We start from the raw sequence: 18,669 nt of genomic DNA, 5'->3' as shown, positions 1-18,669 counted from the left end.
CATCCTACCCCGTTCCCTCTATTTTCTCTTCCCTCCATCCTTATGATTATGGGCTTTTAAGATCACTGACTGACCGTCTCGTTCCTCATTGACCCCTCCTTTTAGCTCACCCCTGTTCCCTCCCCGCCACACCTCCCTGCTTCCTCAGAGACGCACCTTGTTTCCTTATGGAGGTCGCTGAGACTGGCAACCCAGCCTCTATTGGTGCGCGGAAGAGTGACGCCCATAATACCCAAAACATTCTCATGCATGATATTCTATCAGATGGCGAACGGTCGAGTAGTTTGAGCGAGATTGACGACGTCTCTGATTTTGAGTCACCAAAACCACTACCAGCGCCGGAAAACGAATCGGAGGCCGAAACAGAGCGCATTGATGAGTCGCCGAACAAGTACCACTTAAGGACCAATATTGTTGTCAGCGCAAGTGGTTTCAGCCCCAGTCCGAGCAAAATGGCGCAGTCAACAGTGTATGGCGACATTGAGGAGGACGAAGAAGCAAAATTTCCAGCTGACGGCTCGCCCAGCAAGTCGTCTCATTCAAAGAACCTCGTTCTAGAGAGCGTTGAAGATTTCGCGCCTGGGGCTGAAAATTCAAAGTTCTCTGACAGTCTTGGAAAGAAACGAAAGCGCTCAGAATCCGTTAATGAAGCTGGGTCTGAACCAGACGTGGATCATTTCCCTCGTGATCGTCGCGGTTCGGCCAAAACCGACCTCAGCGACCCTCCTCCAGATCTCGTTCTAACTCCAGAACGTATTGAAGAACCTCCAAAACTAGATGAGACTGAAAATACCCCTGTCGACGAAATCCCTGAACCCGACCTACCATCCGCTCCCATTACAGGCCCCCGACCCAAGAAAAGCAGACGAAAACATAAAACTAGAGAGGTCGATGACGACGTTGACAGTGGTGTTCACGGGAAAGACGACCAAGCTGATAAGGAGCTTGGTGATGACGATACAGCCGAACGCCCGGAGGATGCTGATGCCGGCGAAGCTGCTGCAAAGCTGGTAGAGGATTGTAAGTTGTCACACCACTCCCGGACCGTCAGTATTACTAACCGTCTTTTTGTACAGCAGTTAAAAGGACATCCGCTATGGATTCATTATCTGTTCTAGAGCGAGAATTCGCGATCCTCCGTGATAAGTATGATCCATCGCTTCCCTCATATTTTAAGCTTTTGCTCTGGCCTTGTTTCTAACAGTTTTGCCATATTAGGATTTATGACGAAAGGATATCCAAATTGAATCGTGAACTAGACATGCTCACAGGCTCAAATCCGACACATCCAGAACTTTTGCGCCAACTCGAGTGTGTTAAGCGGTACACAGACGCCAAGGTCGATTACGAACACACCCTTTTCCGATACCGCCTTAAATCTCTTGTGAACAAAAGTCTTGCAGAGCGTGCTCAAACACACAGTTCGTATATTCAGCGAATCAGAGATATACGTGAAAGACATTCGAGTGCCATTAGCAAACAATTCTATTCGATCCAGCATGATCGCTTCAAGACGGATGATGTCAGCCCGCAGCATTATATTCCGTTCCCGACCCGCCGCTCTCAACAGATCGCTAACCAAACTGCATACAACCAAGAGGTATCCATTTTGGCGGGAGTCGCCAAATATGTTGGTTTCCCAGCTGCATCATCCTTGGTGGCTGCGCGCCCTTCAGAGATCGACGAGGACTTGGAGAAGATGGGCGTAAGTCTTGTCTACTCCTTATTTAATTTCTCAGACCCCCAGGCTGACATTTAGTTTATATGCAGATAACTGTCGAAACAAAAGTTTTTGCTTCTCAGCACCAAAGCACAGTCCCCCCGGGGGTCATGTCGACCATTCCATCGAGTGTTTATCATACGTCCGCGGAGGAGGCCTTTCTCGAGCAAACGCCGTGGGCGAACCCTCAGCACCCGATCCACCACTATCAGCAGCGAATACCCCAAAGACCGCAGAGTAGGATCTCGGAGAATCCACGCGCGCCCACTTATAATACACCCGCGGGTCAAATGCGGGTCGTTGATGTAAACGCGCCCAATGGGTCAGCCTCAACGATCGCAGAGAATTCTTCTGCAAACAACACCCCTTACGGTAATGAGCAAGAGCACCCAGTAGCAGGTGCCGCTCTGTATCCCCAATACGAAGCAGACCGACAATCTGGATTCCGATCTCTGAGCGCGTCCCCCCTGGACGTTCGCAAACCTCATCCTGCACCTTACCCTGCCCTGGATCATCGATCAGCGCAAGGCACTTCACGAAATCCCGACTACTCCCCACCTCCCACCCGACTAGGCTTTTTCCAATCGGCCACATCCAAGTGACATACTTCCTCAGCCTTACCTTCGAATCCAGTCAATTCTCTGCATCATTCAGCGGGCATGCTTAGTGGCTGAATGAAACGGCCGTTCAATAGAATAATGCGTTTTCCTGAGACCCCCTCTAATGCGAACAAACAATTTTCATGTGTATTCCCTCCTCCTCCTTGTTGATTCGGGGGTCCGCCTCAGGTGTTTTATGGAGTGTCCTTTATGCATATATGGAGTTATGGGGATGATGTAGCAACTTGCTGTTTGGCGATATGTTCGTTTTATGACTTCTTGTACTTTCACCACATCTTCTACGCGCGTGGGTCGAAGATACTGCTATTAGGTAGCCTTGTAATACAACTCCTACCCCGCTATTTACACACCAACGAGCAAATATATTGCAAGATATTATATTTCTTTGGATTGTTGGGACAAGACGATGACGTCATGTATCAAGCCAAATCCGGCGATAAACATCGAAATTCTCTTATGTTGCTGGAAGCATACATAAGTTTTTACAGGATTCTTATTATGTGATGAAGTTGAACCCTATCAATGATGAGGTTTATACCCCTCCTATATGCCTAACTCGTTGCTGATACTGACGGATCTCTAGCGGATAGTCCACGTGAGTTTCAGGGAATCTCCAGGTAGCAGTTACAGTACAGTATACCTCACTCGATAGTATTCAACACTACCCTAGTTTAGAGACTACATCTTATTCCGCCCAACGAATCAGCTGGTATCTAGTCCTGTCTACAGGAAGTCAAGCTTCTACCAGCCCTTCAGATGTTTTTGCTCCCCCCCTATATGCGTCGACGTCCTATTCGGGGCCATCCACCCCCGGAAAACCAACAACCAGACAACCCAGAGCAGGCAGAACAGCAGTTCTATCCAGGCATCTATGACGTGCTTAAAGTCCGCCATATTTTGGCATGGAAAGTAATCGCCGGGGGGGTTCCAGCCGAGGTTGTAGATATGATCATCGATGCTGCGGAATACTGGCCATCCGTTGAGTTTCGAATGGAAGGACAGCGGATTATTCGAAAGGATGTAGATCAAGCGCTGGTCAGGACGAGCCCTCTTTGTTACGATGAGCGGGTGAGTTTCACTAGAACCCTTTGCATAGTTACTGTTGCTGATATATTGTCTAACGAGTTACAGACTCTAGATACCCCTTCCCCGAAGCAACTCCCGCATAGAGCCGCGCATCCCTGCCGTAAAGTCATCTTCTCCATTGTCTCCCACGACCAAGGTGGTGCCAGTCAAGCAAGAATGCCCAATCCCTACGATGGGTCATATACATGGTTCGATGTGGAGGTGATCCACAACGCACAGGATCCTTCTCAGAGGGAGGTTATAGAAGCGAAAATGAACCCAGTAGAAAGGGTCCCGCGGCACTTTGGACCCGATGACCCCTTACTCCTTCCACGAGAGCATAACCTGCAATCCAACCGCGCGCGGGTGCAACCGGCTCACCTTCATAAAATCACCTGGCACTATCTTGACGATATCGAAGCGGACTCTCCAGAGGCAGCAGAAATCGAGCGCATCCAAGGTCGAGGCCGAGCTACTTTGGATGGGAATCAAGTACGAGGATTGCAGATTGGGGACTCGATCATGGTCTGGGGTCGGGCTCGGTTCCCAGGATGGACCAACTATACGGTGGAGCTGTCGGTCCGGGTGTTTTGGGCAGTGTAAGCCTTGTGGATTGGTGAGGGTATGGTTATTTATACTACCTAGGTATATTGCGATATGATATTTTGAACCTACAAAACGAAAATCGAGGATGACGAAGTATCACATGATTCACTATGGGTGCCTGAGGCAGCGAAAGCACGCAATTTCGCCAAGCCCGCACTTTAAAGTGTCTCAGGCCGATATTTTATTATATATTAAGATCGTGAGCCCGTTGGCGACGAGAATCTTTTTCTCCTTATCCTCTTCGCTGTCAGTCGATCAAGACGTGGTTGATTCGGTTCTCCCCAACTCCAATGACCCCCATTCCCTACGCTTTGTCGCCCCCGGGTCCTCGTTTCCCTTGACTTGACTCAATAATGTGACCGACGACAAGAACCCGGAGGCAAACGAGTGCGGTGGGGCAGTTGGTGCAGTTGCGCAACCGAAATGATGAGTCGTACGCATTGTCCACGGTAATGGCGAATCACGCTCTTATCGTCTCGTTTGATCCTCTTAGCGATGAACATGCTAAAAGCCCCCCCTCTCCAAGCGAGCAACATGGGGTCCACGATCGCGAATACCATCGCCTGACCGCCTCTCGCCCGAGAAGCCGCATCGTTGTTCTCGTCAACCTTAACTGTCCTCGGCGGCGCCCCCTCTTTCCCACCCAGAAATCGAGAATGCGGACCATTCGTCTGATCCCCCGAGAATTTGTCCGGGAGTAGCCTTACTTCTTCTGGACGGCGACTCTCTGTCATAAAGGCCCGCCTTTTCCCCGTTGATTCTGCCCTGGAATTTCTCTTGCCCATGCGTCTTGGATTTCCTTCCACGTAGACCTTCTTTTTCTCCTCCTCCTCCTTCTCCAACCCCTCAAACTTGGGATTTTGGATATTCGCCCTTCATTTTCTATATATACCCACCCACCATACGTGAACTACCCCCAGAATGAGCGCCCCTCAGAGATGTGCCGCTGTTGTCGTGGGAGCAGGTCCCGCCGGGTTAGCGGTGATGGGTAACCTCCTAGAGAAGCAGCTTGGTGGTAAAATCGTCTGGGTCGACCCTTATTTCCAAGGAGGCCGTGTAGACCGCAAATATCGTGAGGTGCCAAGGTTAGTGTTCCTGCGTCTGGCCGGCTGGTGGGTTGTGCACCAAAGGTCGCCGTCAGAATAGGAGCGCTCGTAACTGACAGCCTTGCGATTGAAATAGTAATACCAAAGTGGCTCTCTTCCAGGCATTTGCTACGGCGGTCCAGCCGTTCCGCTCCGTTATCAATAGCACGCGTATTCCCAATGCATTCTCGACCATGGCCAAGCTCGATCAGGAGAAGACATGCCATCTCCATCATGCCGCAGACATAGTCAAAGCTCTTACTGATGGTCTCCTGAAGATGGACCAGGTGCACGCTTGTCGCGGCCATGTCACGGCTGCCAATTTAGACAATGTTAGTTCAGCCTCCGATCTGCGTAGAAAATGCAACAATTCTTTGGCCCCTTCCAGCCTCCGCTAACCTTCCGACTGCGATAGGCACGCTCGTGGACCGTTCGAATCAAGCACCTCGACTCTCTCGATGAAGTCGAGGTCAAGACCTCGCGCCTGATTCTCTGCACCGGATCGTCCCCCACAGAAGCCCCGGTTCCAGTTTCCGAAAACAGCGTCCAGAGGCTCCATCTCGACGTAGTCCTCAAGCCCAGCGAGCTGGCCTCAACCCTCCCTCACGACACACCCTGCACCGTCGCCGTAATCGGCGCCTCACACAGCGCCATCCTGGCCCTCCTCAACCTGGTCGATCTCGCGCGCACTTCGCACCCGCACCTGCGCATCAAGTGGTTCACCCGCCACCCCCTCCGGTATGCCGAGTACATGGACGGCTGGATCCTCCGCGACAACACAGGCCTCAAGGGCCGCGCTGCCGACTTTGCCCGCCAGCAACTCGAAGACACCGCGCTCCCAACCTCCGAAGCCGGCCAGTTCATCACCAAGATCGACTGCTCCGCAGACCAAGAAACTGCCCAATACCACGAGCATCTCCCCTCGTGCTCGTATTTCGTCCAGGCTATCGGGTACACCCGCGACCCACTCCCAGAGCTCTCGCTCAACGGCTCCCTGCTATCGCCCGAGCTCAAATGGGACTCGAGCATTGGCGGGTTCACGGACGCCCAGGACCGCGTGGTCCCCGGTCTGCACGGCGCGGGGATTGCGTTTCCCGAGCGTGTCGTCGACCCCTGCGGAAACGTCGAGCATGCCGTTGGGTTTTTCAAGTTCATGAAGTTTCTGAAGCGGGTTTGTCCGCAATGGGCGGCGGCTGCTGCTTGATCCCCCATCCCTGGGGGGGGGGGGGAGCGGCTCTGTTTGTTTTACTTACTTATTACCTCATAAAGCGTGCTATATAGTCTACCTTCCTTTGGGTATGAGGTTGGTTAGTTAGTTAGTTAGTTTATTCTTAACTTTAATGTTTTTATACGACTACTAGATCGTCTCTGGTAGACGGTTTTTTTTTTTTTTCCAATTATTCATTTTTTTTTCTCAGGAGTAGTGGTAGTAGGTAGTCACATACATACATATACATATACTACTAAATTACTCTGTACGTAGTACAGAGTACAGACTAGTTCCTCTGTGAAACGTCGCGCAAGAGATCACCCAGACTATTGTTCCACTGAGAGTCCCTGGATACAGTCCGAACCTGCAAGATAAAAGTCAAGTACTTTGCCCAGGCGGGTCCCGGATATCAAGGGATTTACGATTCCGCATAGGGCCGAGCGTAATGTCGCATAAGCGCTAATAACATTCATTACAGAATACATATATATACATACATACAGCATGCGGTACAACAACGCCCCCAGTACCGATGCATCAAGTCCTTCTGTCTGTACAAACAGATATAGTTAAAAGATACTCTCGGATGCGACCAGGCCGCTACAAAAGATTTGTTTCGGGAGGAAACAACCCCTGCACTCTTCCCGGCACGGACACACCCCAGATCAAGAAAGTGTAAATCACATCTAAGTTTGACAACCAAGAGCGCACAAAAAAGAAAAGAAAGGCTCAACCAAAAAGGAAACTTTCAAAAGAGAAACCCCCCCCCCTCACCCTGCAAAACCCCCCTTTTCAGGATAACTAGCTTAGAAGAGAGCGAGAGCACCCAGGACAAGGGCCACCAGGCCACCAGACACGCGGTTGGTCATACCCGCGTTCGTGTTGGGAACGGAGGTCGCGGAGGTGGTGGACGAGGTAGTGGAGGTGGTAGAGGAGGTGGAGCTAGAAGTGGAGGTTGCAGGAGTGGTGGACGAGTGAGACTTGGACTGGGTGGTCAGGGTGGTAGAAGGAGTGGCGGTGGAGGTAGCAGCAGTAGTGGTCGTGCTAGAGGCCGTGGTGGTGGTAGCGACAGCAGTGGCGCCAGCAACCGCAAAGCGAGGCAGGTAGTTGACCTCCTTGCTGTTCGAGTCGCTGATGATCTCGATGCTGTAATCAGAGCGGTTGACGAGATCCGAGGGCACGGACCAGGTGTAAGTACCCGAGTTGGGAAGGTTGGCTAAGGTCTCACATCAGCGTCGATGCGCACGTACATACCGAAGAGGGGAATTCAAATACTCACCGACGATGGTAGAACCAGTGCTGTCGGTCAACACACTACCCCACTGCAGCTTCAGCGTGACCGTTCCCGAGGTGGTGGGATCCCAGCTCAAGGTGGTGGCCTTGCCGGCAGTGAACTGATAACCGGTGCTGGGGATGTTGAAGGCGTTCTCAGCGGCAGCGGCGAGAGTCGCCAGGGTGCTCAGAGCAACGTAGAAAACGGAGCGCATGGTGACTGATGGGGGGATATATATGATATATACTCTGGACAGATGAATTGAAAGGCTATACAACGTATACGGGAGGTGGAAATTAAAAATGGAATGGTGGGAAAAGCGAAAGTGAAAGAGAGTGGAAAGAATAGAAACGATGGAAACGAAAGACTGCTCTATGGGAAGTAACCAAAGAGGGGATTCAGTTAGATGGGAAAGAGGAGGAGGAAGGGATTCGATGCGATGAGGGAACGAGGGAGTAATAAAGAAAAAGGAGACTTTAATCAGGGACCCAAAGACCCTGTTTGCACGTTCCAATCCACTTGGTGCCTGGTATTGTACGGTACGGTATCAATACTCCATACAACCACCTAACTTCCGGCCGATCCGCTTTTTTTTTTTACAAGTACAAAGTACACACCGGACAGACAATACCAATCACAGATACATGAATCCCCAACTTACCCGACAATAAAAGCCGAGACGGTATTATTGGATCGCTTCCCGGTACTCCGTATTGAATATTACTAGTAAATACCAGAATGTATTTACAAATCCGTATCAGAAATCATTGAGATCTTCATGCTCATTTTAACTACCTAGTCATATTCACCTACAGTATATTGAATTCAATAAGATTACTGTTGCATGCAAAGTCGAAACAGAAATACTATACAAGAACCCAGGAAACATGGTACTCCAGCAAATGTCCTCAAGTGAGATAGGATCGGGGCCAAAATTAATTTAGTTCGTCCTGGCTAGTTGTTACCGCTAGACTAGTACAACTTACCACTCCTCGATTGGCTCCGCTATTGGCCAAAGCACGAGTCATACCAGGAGCTGAAAGCTACTCCTAGGAAGAACTGATGGAGAGAGACAGTAGAGAATGCTTGAAAATGAACATGTACAGAGACGGTGTGTTGGCGAGCCTGGACGGACTAAGCCACGGAAACATTGGATTCTTGTACAGGAGTCGCCTCGAGCTCTGGATTCCCCACGACCGCAATTGCTTGCTCGGGTTCGCCAAGATGCCCGTTCTCGCCTAGCCACAGAATCATCTGCATGACCTTTCGGTTCTCCTCTTCTTTCTGCCGATCAAGAAGCTAGAGTTTGATACCCCCCGTTAGTTATACATTGTACAAGGAGAGCGGAGGGACCATCGTTGATATCCATCTTACTTACCGCTTGCAAAAGTCCCCGTCGTCCATGCTTCTCCACGGGCTTCGCTTTCACCCCACGGTCGGCCATCGCGTGCAAGAACTTGCACTTGTTTCCGCGAGAACAACGACCATTTCGCGCAAACTGCCGACACACGTTCTTCTTCGCCTCGCGAGATGGCGCTGGCACGCGCTCTGGTCCCTCGCGACGTGAACTCGTCTCTTCGGGTGGTGCCTCGTCATCACTCTCGTCAGAATCCGAAGACGATAGGTCGGATCCGCTCGAAGACGTCCAGTCGCTACTGTCAGACATCTCCGATGATGGCTCGACAACGGCATTGACGTCGCCAGCATGGTTAGAACCAGGCTCAACTGGCATCCGCCGCGTCTCTTTACCAGGATCTTCCGGATCCTGGTCGTTATCCACGTTGTCACTGGATATCGGCTGGGACTGAACATCGCACACAGTCGACCTAGATTCCTGTTCGGCTTCTTCCAATCTCAAGCGAGCCCGCGCAGCGTCCGCCTCGGCTTGGGCTATCCGTTTTTCTTCCTTCATCAGTTTTCGTCGTAGTTTATCAGCTTTCTTTTTGGCCTTTGCCGCTGCATCCATGGGGTCTAAAGATTCCCCAGTCGGTTCTTTGGCATTGTGCTTTTCTTGCTCTTTCTTTTCGCGTTTCGTTGTTTGCTTCCGCGCAAGCCTCTGTTTTTGAGCCTCTTCCCGTGCCTTCTTGGCCTCTTCCATGCCCTTTTTCTTCTCTTCAATCTTTGCTTGTGTCGGGAACCGTTTTTTACGCTCTGCTATCCAAGCTGCAATATCCGCATTTGTTTGTAACGTAGATGTTCGTCCCTTATATGTAACCTGCAGCCCTGTACCAGCTGCAGCGCCTCCTGCCGCAAATCTCGATTCTTCGTCAGCATCGTCTTCTTCCTCGCTAGACTCATGCTCCTCAGTCTTCGGGGTTAGACCAAGCTGGTTATGTTTTCTCTTCTTCTTTTTCGACTTCCGCGGGGAGTCTGCGGGCGGCGGTGGTTTTGAAGGCAAAGGATTGCCGAAGCTTGGCACCGGAGGCGGCGCTGGAACACGTGGAGTAACGGACTGCGGCTTTCCAAAGGCAGACGAGTGGTCACGCTTGTTGGCATGCTTGACCGATCGTTCTGCTTGCGAGTTCTGGTGGTTATAGGCATTGAATGGGCGGCCTCCCCGCTGGGTTTGGCGCTGCGGCCCAGCAAACGATCCCGAGGGACCTGGCGTCTCAAATCCCCAGCGCATAGGCGGGCCCATCATCGCCGGTTGAATCGCAGGTGGTGCATGCTGATGGACCGGTGCGACTTGGGAGTATGTAGGCGTCTGCTGCGCAGCAGAGCCAGTATAAGTAGCATCATAGCTGGGCTGGCGTTGATAAGGTGGACCATGAACTGCGGAGGGTTGCGGATATGTTCGTTGAGAGGCGTAGGGCGTAGCATTTTGGGGCTGGGAGTTTTGAAAGTTCGACGACGACGATTGTGTAAAGTGACTGGGTATAGGCTGATTTGTATAGCCCGGATAGGTCATTGGTCCATAGCCAACAGATGTATTCGTCGGATATGTACCGGGGCGGTTGGCATCAGAGGGCACGTAATGACCTCCTCGACCACCTCCCCGATTCCCATATCCTCTCCCACGGCCCCTAAATTGGGCCCCACCACCACTACCACCACCTCGTTGTGCATGATGGCCTTGTCCATATGGCGTAAAGCCTGTGTTATGAGGATGATGCGGTTGTGGTGGGTGCTGTTGAGTGGGAGGGGGAGGGGGAGGAGGGGGAAAGGAGAATCCCTGAGGGTTCATAGCGGGAAGATCTCGACAGACCTTCAAAGACAGAGAACATGAACCCCATCCTCACAACATTATGGGCGACTGCTTCAAGCTCTGCAGCCTCCGAAGAAGTACCTTTTGCGTTTCCAGCATCGAACGATCCAGAACCGGATAGTTCTTCCGTTCCGAGTCTAGAAAGGGAAAAGTGCCAGTATCACGTGTACTGCTTTTGCGTGCGCCAAAAAATTCAGGCAGATCCGCTGGCTGCAATTGGTGGGAGCATTTCAAATTATCAATCTTCAGGCTTTTGATCTCTCGATTTCTCATGGACGAGGTTTAAGTCGCATGGTCCGCAGGGTAGTTCCGGACGTCCTAGTAGATCCTGAATATGGAATTCACTTCTAATGATCTATACCTTCCTGCTTTGCTGCCGTTTTGAAATAGATATACATCCCCCATCTGATTAACAACCATCATCATGTTTATTCTTGTCAGTTCCAAAGCTTCAATTTTGCCTTCCCCCCCCCCCCCCCCCCCCCAATTTCAGTAACGAAGATATGCTAATAGTTATCATGCAGACTACAATCTCAGATCTTATTCAGATTTCCCCTGAGGATTTCGACAAGTTCAGCTCTGTTGCCATTGAGGACAACATCAACGAAAAATATGCAAATAAAGTATGTACCCTAATTTTTTAATCTCTTTCTCTTCTCGGAAATATTGGACTCTTAAAGCTGACAGCATAAATTGTCAAGGTCATCCAAAAGATTGGGCTCTGCATTGGTTTCTACGACCTACTAGAGTCCTCGGACGGCTTAATCGGTCATGGGACTGGTCTCGTGAATGTAAATGGTGAGTTTGCTTTCTCGGGGGTGTATGCCTATAATATTCGGTCAAGAACTAACCTATCGCCCAGTCAAATTCCGTCTTATTGTTTTTCGGCCATTCAGAGGAGAGATCGTGCTAGGGAAGATCTCCAGCGCGACGGAACATGGCATTAAAAGTACGCAGCTACAGTATTGCTCGTCCCAGTAATGATGCTAACCTATCACTTCTCAATAGTTGGGGTAGAGTTTTTCAACGATATCCTCGTGCCTCCTGACCTCCTCCTGGATGGTGCTAGATTGTAAGTCACGTCTGACCAAGGTTTCCTTCCTTCCTGTGAGGTACTAACGCGCACCAGTGACTACCAAGATCAAGTTTGGATCTGGGAAAACGAAGAAGGGACCTTCTACTTTGACGTTGGCGAAGTTGTCCGCTTCCGCGTTGAGGTTGAAGAATGGCACGATCAGATCCCTAATGCTCCAGATCTCGGAGATGGCCCTGCAGTGGACCGCAAGCCTCCATATTCGATTATTGTATGTAGCTTACCCTCTCTTTTGAGTTGACTGGATCTAATATGTTTCCTCGAAAACCACAGGCATCGATGCAGATGGCTGGTCTAGGGCCAATATCATGGTGGTAGACCGCAGATAAAACTGAGAGACGGAAACAGAAACAGAATTTGTTTTCTTGTTGTGGCGTATGACCGCATAATGACCTGGTTATTGGATTCTGAATGATACACCTCCATGTTAAATTTGATGATGCTCGATTAAAAATATAGAATATTGGGTCGTTCCATCCAACCGTGATGGCATCCTATGAAACCCTAATGATGTGCGTGGTTTAGAACCCATTCTTTTGAGACTTGAAGAATCCAACTCCTTTCTAGGGGTATACTCAGGGTCATTATCAGGCATATGAAGCCAGAAAGCACTTTATCGTCGGTTATCACCGGGACACACTAAAAACACTCAAAAGGTCAAACCGGCCAGTGAGTGGAGTCTAGTGGGACCTGATCGAAAGATTTGCGCCTTAAGTGTTAGTATATATGTGTGAAGCATGAAAATGCAACGTAAAAGAAAACTTGAAGGATGGTAGAAATTTCTGGTGCTGTTGGTCAATTATAAATATCAGTATTAATATTAATATTATTGCCAGCCCGTGGTTTCATTGTGACAAATTCTCGAGTCTTACAAATCACCAATACCCTGGTTTTTTTTCTCCCTTCTATAAACTCCGTTCTCTCTTCTTCGTTGGTTTATTACACTTGAGCCAATATCTATCAGATAGAAAAAAAAAGAGAGAAAAAAAGAATTTCTCATTTAGCGCTTTTTCTTCATTTGTTTGGCTAATCCCTGTCCCGTGACAATGGTCTCCCAGAACGGCCAGGTTGGAGGAGGGGTGAGTGCAATGAAGGAACAGCAATTCGCAACATTGGCTGTCCATGCTGGTGCTCCCCACGACCCTACCACGGGGGCTGTCATTGCGCCGGTAAGTCTGCATTACCCCCAGAATATGCGACAGGAATTTCACACAGGAGCTGACCCCATCTTTAGATCTCCCTGTCTACCACCTTCGCTCAGAGCAGCGTTGGTAACCCAGTAGGACTCTACGAGTATACTCGAAGCTCGAATCCCAACCGGTTGGTTTACCCGTTGACAGTAAAGGGGGATCCTGCTTTGAAATGGGATGCTGACTACTTTTCAGAGACCACTTCGAACAAGCCGTTGCCGCTCTTGAGCACGCTAAATACGCCTTGGCCTTCTCCTCCGGTTCTGCTACCACTGCAACAATCATTCACTCTCTCGCTCCCGGCTCGCATATCGTCTCCGTTTCCGACGTTTATGGAGGAACACATAGGTATTTCACCAAAGTCGCCTCGGCCCATGGCGTCGATGTGACTTTCTCCTCGTCCTTGGAGTCAGACGTGGAACATCTTATCCAACCAAACACTAAGCTGGTTTGGATCGAGACTCCCTCAAACCCTACCCTGTCTTTGGTCGATATCAGCAAGATTGCTGCGGTTGCGCATAGCCATGGCCTCGTGGTCGTGGTCGATAACACATTTATGAGCCCGTATATCCAGAACCCTCTCGACCACGGCGCCGATATCGTTGTTCATTCCGTGACCAAATACATTAACGGCCACTCGGTGAGTCGTGAACTCCGGCATCCCTCTCTTTGTCCCCCACTTAAACTAATGCGTATCTAGGATGTTCTGATGGGCGTCGCAGCCTTCAACTCGGAGACTTTGAAAGAGCGTCTTACATTCCTTCAGAACGCCATTGGTGCTGTCCCATCTCCATTCGACTGCTGGCTCGCGCACCGCGGTCTCAAAACCCTCCACCTCCGTGCTCGAGAGGCATCCACCAATGCCACAGCTGTCGCCCAGTTGCTCGAGTCTTCCCCACACGTGATCTCCGTGAACTATCCCGGTCTTGACTCTCACCCCAGCCGCAAAATTGCGATTAAGCAGCACCGCAACGGAATGGGTGGCGGTATGCTAAGCTTCCGGATCCGGGGGGGCCAAAAGGCCGCCCACCTCTTCTGTCAATACACCAAGATCTTCACCTTGGCAGAGAGTTTGGGCGGTGTGGAGAGTCTTTGCGAGGTTCCAGCAAGCATGACCCACGCTGGTATCCCCAAAGCAGAGCGCGAAGCTGCCGGCGTTTTCGACGACTTGGTCCGCATGAGCTGTGGTGTCGAGGATGCCGAGGATCTCAAGGCCGACACGCTCCAGGCCCTCGAGATGGCCGTGGCTGCGAGCCAGACTACGGCAAATGGAAGTGCATAGACGACGGCGTTTAGTATAAAGGGTTATATTTATTTCGGTAGAGTTATAGAGCTTTCAGCTTATAGATTAAAACTCAAATTAATGACGACATGGTTACCATTTCACCTTTAGATTCAATTTCCATTTCCTGGCTCTGGATCCTTGTTTATCTTTAAATCATTACAATCTGTAATTAGCCTCAGAAGTAAGAGCAACCCTTTCTACGTAAGGGATTGTATAACTACATGTTGGTGCTTGCTCAACCCCAAAGATATCATTGCTTAGTCAGCGACATGAAGCTGCAAAAATTTCCCCAAGAAGAAGATGCCCAACAGAAGTCGCTAGATTTCATCTTTTAAACACCTCGTTATTTGTATTGTCCTCATTGGGAGAATACATAGACACTGGATATCCTAGCCTAGTCATCCTAGTACGGGCTTGCACATCCCGCTACTGTCGAATATAAGCGCGCACAGAAACCGCGAAGAACAACTGACCAGATACGACTCGATATTGATAACGTTATAGTATCTATCCCCTGGGGGGAAATTAAAAAAAAAAAAAAAATTCAAATTCTTGGCTTGCTTGAATACAACGAAAATGACGTCTACTTTCAGCTTCGGGTTTTCGGGGGAGGATATTGATATCGACGATGCTGAGATTAACGATGCTTATGAGATGGGTCCCTCCGCTGCACAAGAGGCCGGTGCTTCACTTCCGGGTCTTGTCGAGGCTAGGAAACACGAGATGGAAGAATGGGTAAGTCTTGCTTGATTGAGTTCTGGTCCCTCCCTGGCCATCAGCATAAGATCGTTTGCGGTTCTATGGGAATGGACATATATGCCTACACACGTACATACATGCCTGCATAAATACATGCGTTTATCTTGTCTTGTTGAGTATAAAAGGGTATATGAATACTAACGAGAGCCTAGACTTCTACTCTTCCTTCTCAAATAGCATACAACACGCTTAAAATCACTTCCTCCACAGCCACGGCGACCCCACTGACTATTGCCCGTCGGGAGGTCTTTGATATCCGTGCTCAGCTGATGGTAGAAGACAGCGCCGAGGAACAGAACGGAGAGCTTATTGCCGGTCTTGAAAAAGGCGACATCAAGCCTAACTTCTACGAAGGCGGCTTTAAAACATGGGAGTGCTCTATTGATTTGGCGAAGCTGCTGGTTCGCAGTGATGACCAAGGGGGGATCTTCCATAAGAGCACGCGAGAAGATCGACATATAATCGAGGTAGGCGCTTCCAAAAAAAAAAAAAAAAAAAAAAAAAGCCTAAATAAGTGTGCTGTGCTTTAACCGTATAAGCTTAAGAGCTAGCTGACCGGGGTAAACGACAGCTTGGAGCGGGAACTGGTGTACCCTCGCTGGCGCTGTTTGCGCAGCTCTTGTCCGAAACAACGGAGACGGAGTCAACGGCGGCAGAGAATGCTCGCAGGACGCATTTCACATTTGCAGATTACAATTCGGCTGTCCTTCGCCTGGTCACTTTCCCGAATCTGCTCCTAACGTGGAATTCTATCACCTCACATCGCAATACCGCTCCATCATCTGAGGACCAAACTGAGGACAAGGCGGCTGACGCAAAATCCAGAGAAGAGGAGGAGGAGGAGGAGGAGGAGGAAGGGGAATTAGACATTACTCCCGAGCTAGTGGAGAGCTTCCAAAGGGATCTCGCCAGGCGAGGCATCACGATCAAGTTTATTTCGGGAGCATGGTCTCCGGCCTTTGTTGATTTGGTCTTCTCATCTGGGGAGCGAAGCGAATACAAGACATTGGTTCTTGCCAGTGAGACGATTTACTCGCCTGCGTCGTTGGTTGCGTTTTCTGAGACGCTGCTGGCGTTGCTTCGTCGTCCTTTAGCGGAGACGAAAGCCCTGGTGGCGGCTAAGAAGGTCTATTTCGGTGTCGGGGGTGGCGTGGATGAGTTTTTGGCCGTGCTACGGACAGTATCTGATCATTGTTTAGATGTGAAGGAGCGGCTGGACGTCAAGTCGGAAGGAGTTGGGAGGATCATTCTGGAGATTGGCCAGAGTAAATAAGCCGGATATTAGCATACCAACCCAGACTTGGTTGCGTGGCCTCGTCGAGTGCAGTACCTGTCAGTTACCTAGATTGTCATACATCGTATGCATAATATTACCCAAAGGATGCGTGTTTAGTGCGGAAACACATCTTGAAAATAAAGAATGAAGGAAATCTGAACTATCCGGTTATATGTACATCACAGCCCCACCCCAAGTTTATCACCAACATTCGAAGAAAAACAACAGCTGAAATAACCTATTTTATCTATTCGTATAGGGAAACAACCTTGCCGTCCTGCATGCGGGCAACACGGGCAGTCTCAGCCTCCTGGTTCTCGCGCTCGTAGTGGGCGACAACCTTGGTCAGGTCCGCGGCTTCACCAGCAATAACATTGTAGGGAGGTCCGGGGTGGAAGCTGACCCTGTACACAAAGAAAGAGTAAAAAAAAAAAAGAAAAAAACACCCCGTTAGCTCAATTACTCTATCTCCTTTCTAGGAATGGAACAGCCCATAGATAACGTACTCTTGGTGCTTCAATTCATAGGTAGGCCGGGGTCCCTGACTGAAAAACAGAAGGCGGTCCTGCGCGGCCTTCTCAATGGCGGCTGTGTGAATGGCGTTTCTCTGCTCGAAAATTTGCTCTGAGGGGGTCCATTTCTCAATGAGGCCGGAGATCCAAGACTGGGAGCCGGACTCCTCGGTAGACTTGGTGACTCGGTAGAGGACGAAGCAGGAGGCGAAGGTACCCACGGCGACGTAGAAACTGCGCTGTACATTTTCACAACCATTCCAATATTAGCCACAAATCGATTGGGACGAAGACACCCTCCCCCTTCTAGGGCACTGATCACGCCATGGATTGGGAAGCCATAGGGAGAAGACGTACACCGAAGCTCTCGTTCACAGGTGCAGCATGATGAGCTGCATGGGAGTCAAATCGTCGTGGCTGCTGATTCCGCAGCATCAGCCGCGCCGAAGCTACCGATCGCCGGGCGAAAAACATGGTGTAGAGAACAGCAATTGGCAGCACCGAATAATTCTGATGCCGTCACCCAAGTGGGTGATGGAGATCGAAGGGCAAGCCCGGACCCGGTTCGAGGCGGACATCACGTGATGATTACTACATATGGACTAGTGTCTTGTCACCTGCGCTCCCGAAGTTACGGTCAGAACTTCAGTCAACCCCAGCCATCGCCGATTTTACTTGTGCCTGACTGGCATCAGCATCATCATCATCTCTGTCGACATCTCCAGACCCGCCCAAAATGTACTTCTGGTGCATCATCTGTAGGTGTTCAGATCCCTGATGTGATCTTGCAATGGTGTTCTCCGACATTCTTATCTCCAAGGTTTCAACCCACTGCACCGGCATATCGGCAGGGTAGCTGCTGTGTTGGCGCTCCTGGACGACGGCGCGTCGAGGAACGCCGGACTCATTCTGGTGCTCATGCATGACCAACACAACCAATTGCCTCACTATGGCAGCACTCCCCACTGCTATTTATTGTCATGGTGTCAATTGGGTTCCTTTTGCTACCCCTATGCACGCATGGTCGTCTTGGGATAGGAATAACGACTTGTCATCGCTTATACTCCATTAGCGTTATTGGCTCCCCACAATACTTGCCTCTCTCTCTCTCTCTTCTTGGTGTTCGAGGATTCTCACCTCACTGTGGATAGAACTCCGTGTTTTCTCGACTCACCTCCTTTCCCTCGCTATCTTCTGGCTTTTCTTGCCCTTTTCCGGAATTAAAACTCCTGGGGCTGGAGGGTTCCTTTCCCCTGCCACCTTGAATACCTTGTCGTTGATGCCCAATACCTGGCCCCATGCAAGGTTATTGGCTCTCTTCCGGACTATGCATCGAAGCCTTCGATCCACACTGGGTTCTTTCTTTCACACCCAAACCCATGCTCCTACCCTTCCTGCCTAGTTTTGACTCATCATGAATGGGTATCAATCCACTCCTAAGGCTCGGTCCGCCTTAATGCCTTGTTTAGCCTTCCTGAGGCTGGGCGAAGTTGCTCGTCGTGTGCAGTGCACTTGTTTAGGCGTCGCTTCAGATAGATTATTAGTTAACACTTGTGTTCTCTTTTTGCTCTGCTTCTGTTTAAATTCCATTCCTCATAAATCAATTCTTCCTGAGACATACACGTTGAACTTGTCCTGGCCTTCCGAGGGTGCATACTCGTCTGCGGCTGTTTGACATTTATCTTCGTGGACTTCGACTATTTGTTACTACTTGCAGATACCCTGCTCCGATACGTGTGGGAGTTTTTTTTTAAAAAATCTCCTGCCTCC

At 50.0% G+C, this 18,669-nt stretch overlaps 10 protein-coding genes across 10 annotated transcripts; 7 read left to right on the top strand and 3 right to left on the bottom strand.

The window, feature by feature from the left end:
- Positions 1 to 16: 16 nt before the first annotated feature.
- P175DRAFT_0496953 (uncharacterized protein) lies at positions 17 to 2,711 on the top strand. Its single transcript, XM_040896171.1, has 4 exons — positions 17 to 1,020; positions 1,077 to 1,146; positions 1,219 to 1,705; positions 1,771 to 2,711. The coding sequence occupies exons 1-4, from the start codon at positions 168 to 170 to the stop codon at positions 2,320 to 2,322; spliced, it is 1,962 nt and encodes a 653-aa protein (XP_040755219.1). The 5' UTR covers positions 17 to 167; the 3' UTR covers positions 2,323 to 2,711.
- P175DRAFT_06770 (uncharacterized protein) lies at positions 2,427 to 2,997 on the top strand. Its single transcript, XM_040901077.1, has 2 exons — positions 2,427 to 2,870; positions 2,924 to 2,997. Exon 1 carries the CDS (start codon positions 2,530 to 2,532, stop codon positions 2,842 to 2,844), a length of 315 nt encoding a protein of 104 aa, XP_040755218.1. The 5' UTR covers positions 2,427 to 2,529; the 3' UTR covers positions 2,845 to 2,870; positions 2,924 to 2,997.
- Positions 2,998 to 3,117: 120 nt separating this feature from the next.
- On the top strand, positions 3,118 to 4,008 carry P175DRAFT_0505613 (uncharacterized protein; the record flags this gene model as incomplete). The annotated part of the gene is made up of 2 exons (XM_040898117.1): positions 3,118 to 3,408; positions 3,472 to 4,008. The coding sequence occupies 2 exons, from the start codon at positions 3,118 to 3,120 to the stop codon at positions 4,006 to 4,008; spliced, it is 828 nt and encodes a 275-aa protein (XP_040755217.1).
- A 924-nt stretch (positions 4,009 to 4,932) lies between these two features.
- Positions 4,933 to 6,300, top strand: P175DRAFT_0426960 (uncharacterized protein; the record flags this gene model as incomplete). Its single annotated transcript, XM_040893209.1, has 3 exons — positions 4,933 to 5,096; positions 5,194 to 5,428; positions 5,512 to 6,300. 3 exons carry the CDS (start codon positions 4,933 to 4,935, stop codon positions 6,298 to 6,300), a joined length of 1,188 nt encoding a protein of 395 aa, XP_040755216.1.
- Positions 6,301 to 6,762: 462 nt separating this feature from the next.
- P175DRAFT_0496950 (GPI anchored serine-threonine rich family protein) lies at positions 6,763 to 8,103 on the bottom strand. The gene is made up of 2 exons (XM_040896170.1): positions 7,586 to 8,103; positions 6,763 to 7,522 (listed from the first exon to the last, which is right to left on the bottom strand). Exons 1-2 carry the CDS (start codon positions 7,791 to 7,793, stop codon positions 7,113 to 7,115), a joined length of 618 nt encoding a protein of 205 aa, XP_040755215.1. The 5' UTR covers positions 7,794 to 8,103; the 3' UTR covers positions 6,763 to 7,112.
- A 610-nt stretch (positions 8,104 to 8,713) lies between these two features.
- Positions 8,714 to 10,487, bottom strand: P175DRAFT_0429516 (CCCH zinc finger protein; the record flags this gene model as incomplete). The annotated part of the gene is made up of 2 exons (XM_040893368.1): positions 8,714 to 8,878; positions 8,958 to 10,487. 2 exons carry the CDS (start codon positions 10,485 to 10,487, stop codon positions 8,714 to 8,716), a joined length of 1,695 nt encoding a protein of 564 aa, XP_040755214.1.
- Positions 10,488 to 11,270: 783 nt separating this feature from the next.
- On the top strand, positions 11,271 to 12,290 carry P175DRAFT_0496948 (DNA-directed RNA polymerase III subunit RPC25). Its single transcript, XM_040896169.1, has 6 exons — positions 11,271 to 11,407; positions 11,486 to 11,582; positions 11,647 to 11,733; positions 11,793 to 11,856; positions 11,914 to 12,088; positions 12,151 to 12,290. The coding sequence occupies exons 1-6, from the start codon at positions 11,303 to 11,305 to the stop codon at positions 12,193 to 12,195; spliced, it is 573 nt and encodes a 190-aa protein (XP_040755213.1). The 5' UTR covers positions 11,271 to 11,302; the 3' UTR covers positions 12,196 to 12,290.
- A 675-nt stretch (positions 12,291 to 12,965) lies between these two features.
- P175DRAFT_0426038 (cystathionine gamma-lyase CYS3) lies at positions 12,966 to 14,349 on the top strand (the record flags this gene model as incomplete). The annotated part of the gene is made up of 4 exons (XM_040893142.1): positions 12,966 to 13,046; positions 13,112 to 13,197; positions 13,263 to 13,707; positions 13,768 to 14,349. 4 exons carry the CDS (start codon positions 12,966 to 12,968, stop codon positions 14,347 to 14,349), a joined length of 1,194 nt encoding a protein of 397 aa, XP_040755212.1.
- Positions 14,350 to 14,928: 579 nt separating this feature from the next.
- Positions 14,929 to 16,369, top strand: P175DRAFT_0448198 (protein-histidine N-methyltransferase; the record flags this gene model as incomplete). The annotated part of the gene is made up of 3 exons (XM_040894409.1): positions 14,929 to 15,087; positions 15,264 to 15,578; positions 15,683 to 16,369. Coding segments are annotated over 3 exons (1,161 nt in total), but the record flags the coding sequence as incomplete, so codon positions are not given.
- A 265-nt stretch (positions 16,370 to 16,634) lies between these two features.
- On the bottom strand, positions 16,635 to 17,373 carry P175DRAFT_0505632 (putative NADH-ubiquinone oxidoreductase 178 kDa subunit; the record flags this gene model as incomplete). The annotated part of the gene is made up of 3 exons (XM_040898119.1): positions 16,635 to 16,791; positions 16,894 to 17,138; positions 17,257 to 17,373. 3 exons carry the CDS (start codon positions 17,371 to 17,373, stop codon positions 16,635 to 16,637), a joined length of 519 nt encoding a protein of 172 aa, XP_040755210.1.
- Positions 17,374 to 18,669: the final 1,296 nt, after the last annotated feature.

The sequence above is a fragment of the Aspergillus ochraceoroseus genome (assembly GCF_002846915.1).
Source record: "Aspergillus ochraceoroseus IBT 24754 chromosome Unknown P175scaffold_1, whole genome shotgun sequence".
In the NCBI taxonomy this organism is placed as follows: Eukaryota; Fungi; Ascomycota; class Eurotiomycetes; order Eurotiales; family Aspergillaceae; genus Aspergillus; species Aspergillus ochraceoroseus.
The sequence above is the reverse complement of the archived record's forward strand: the minus strand, read 5'-3'. Positions and strand labels throughout refer to the sequence as shown.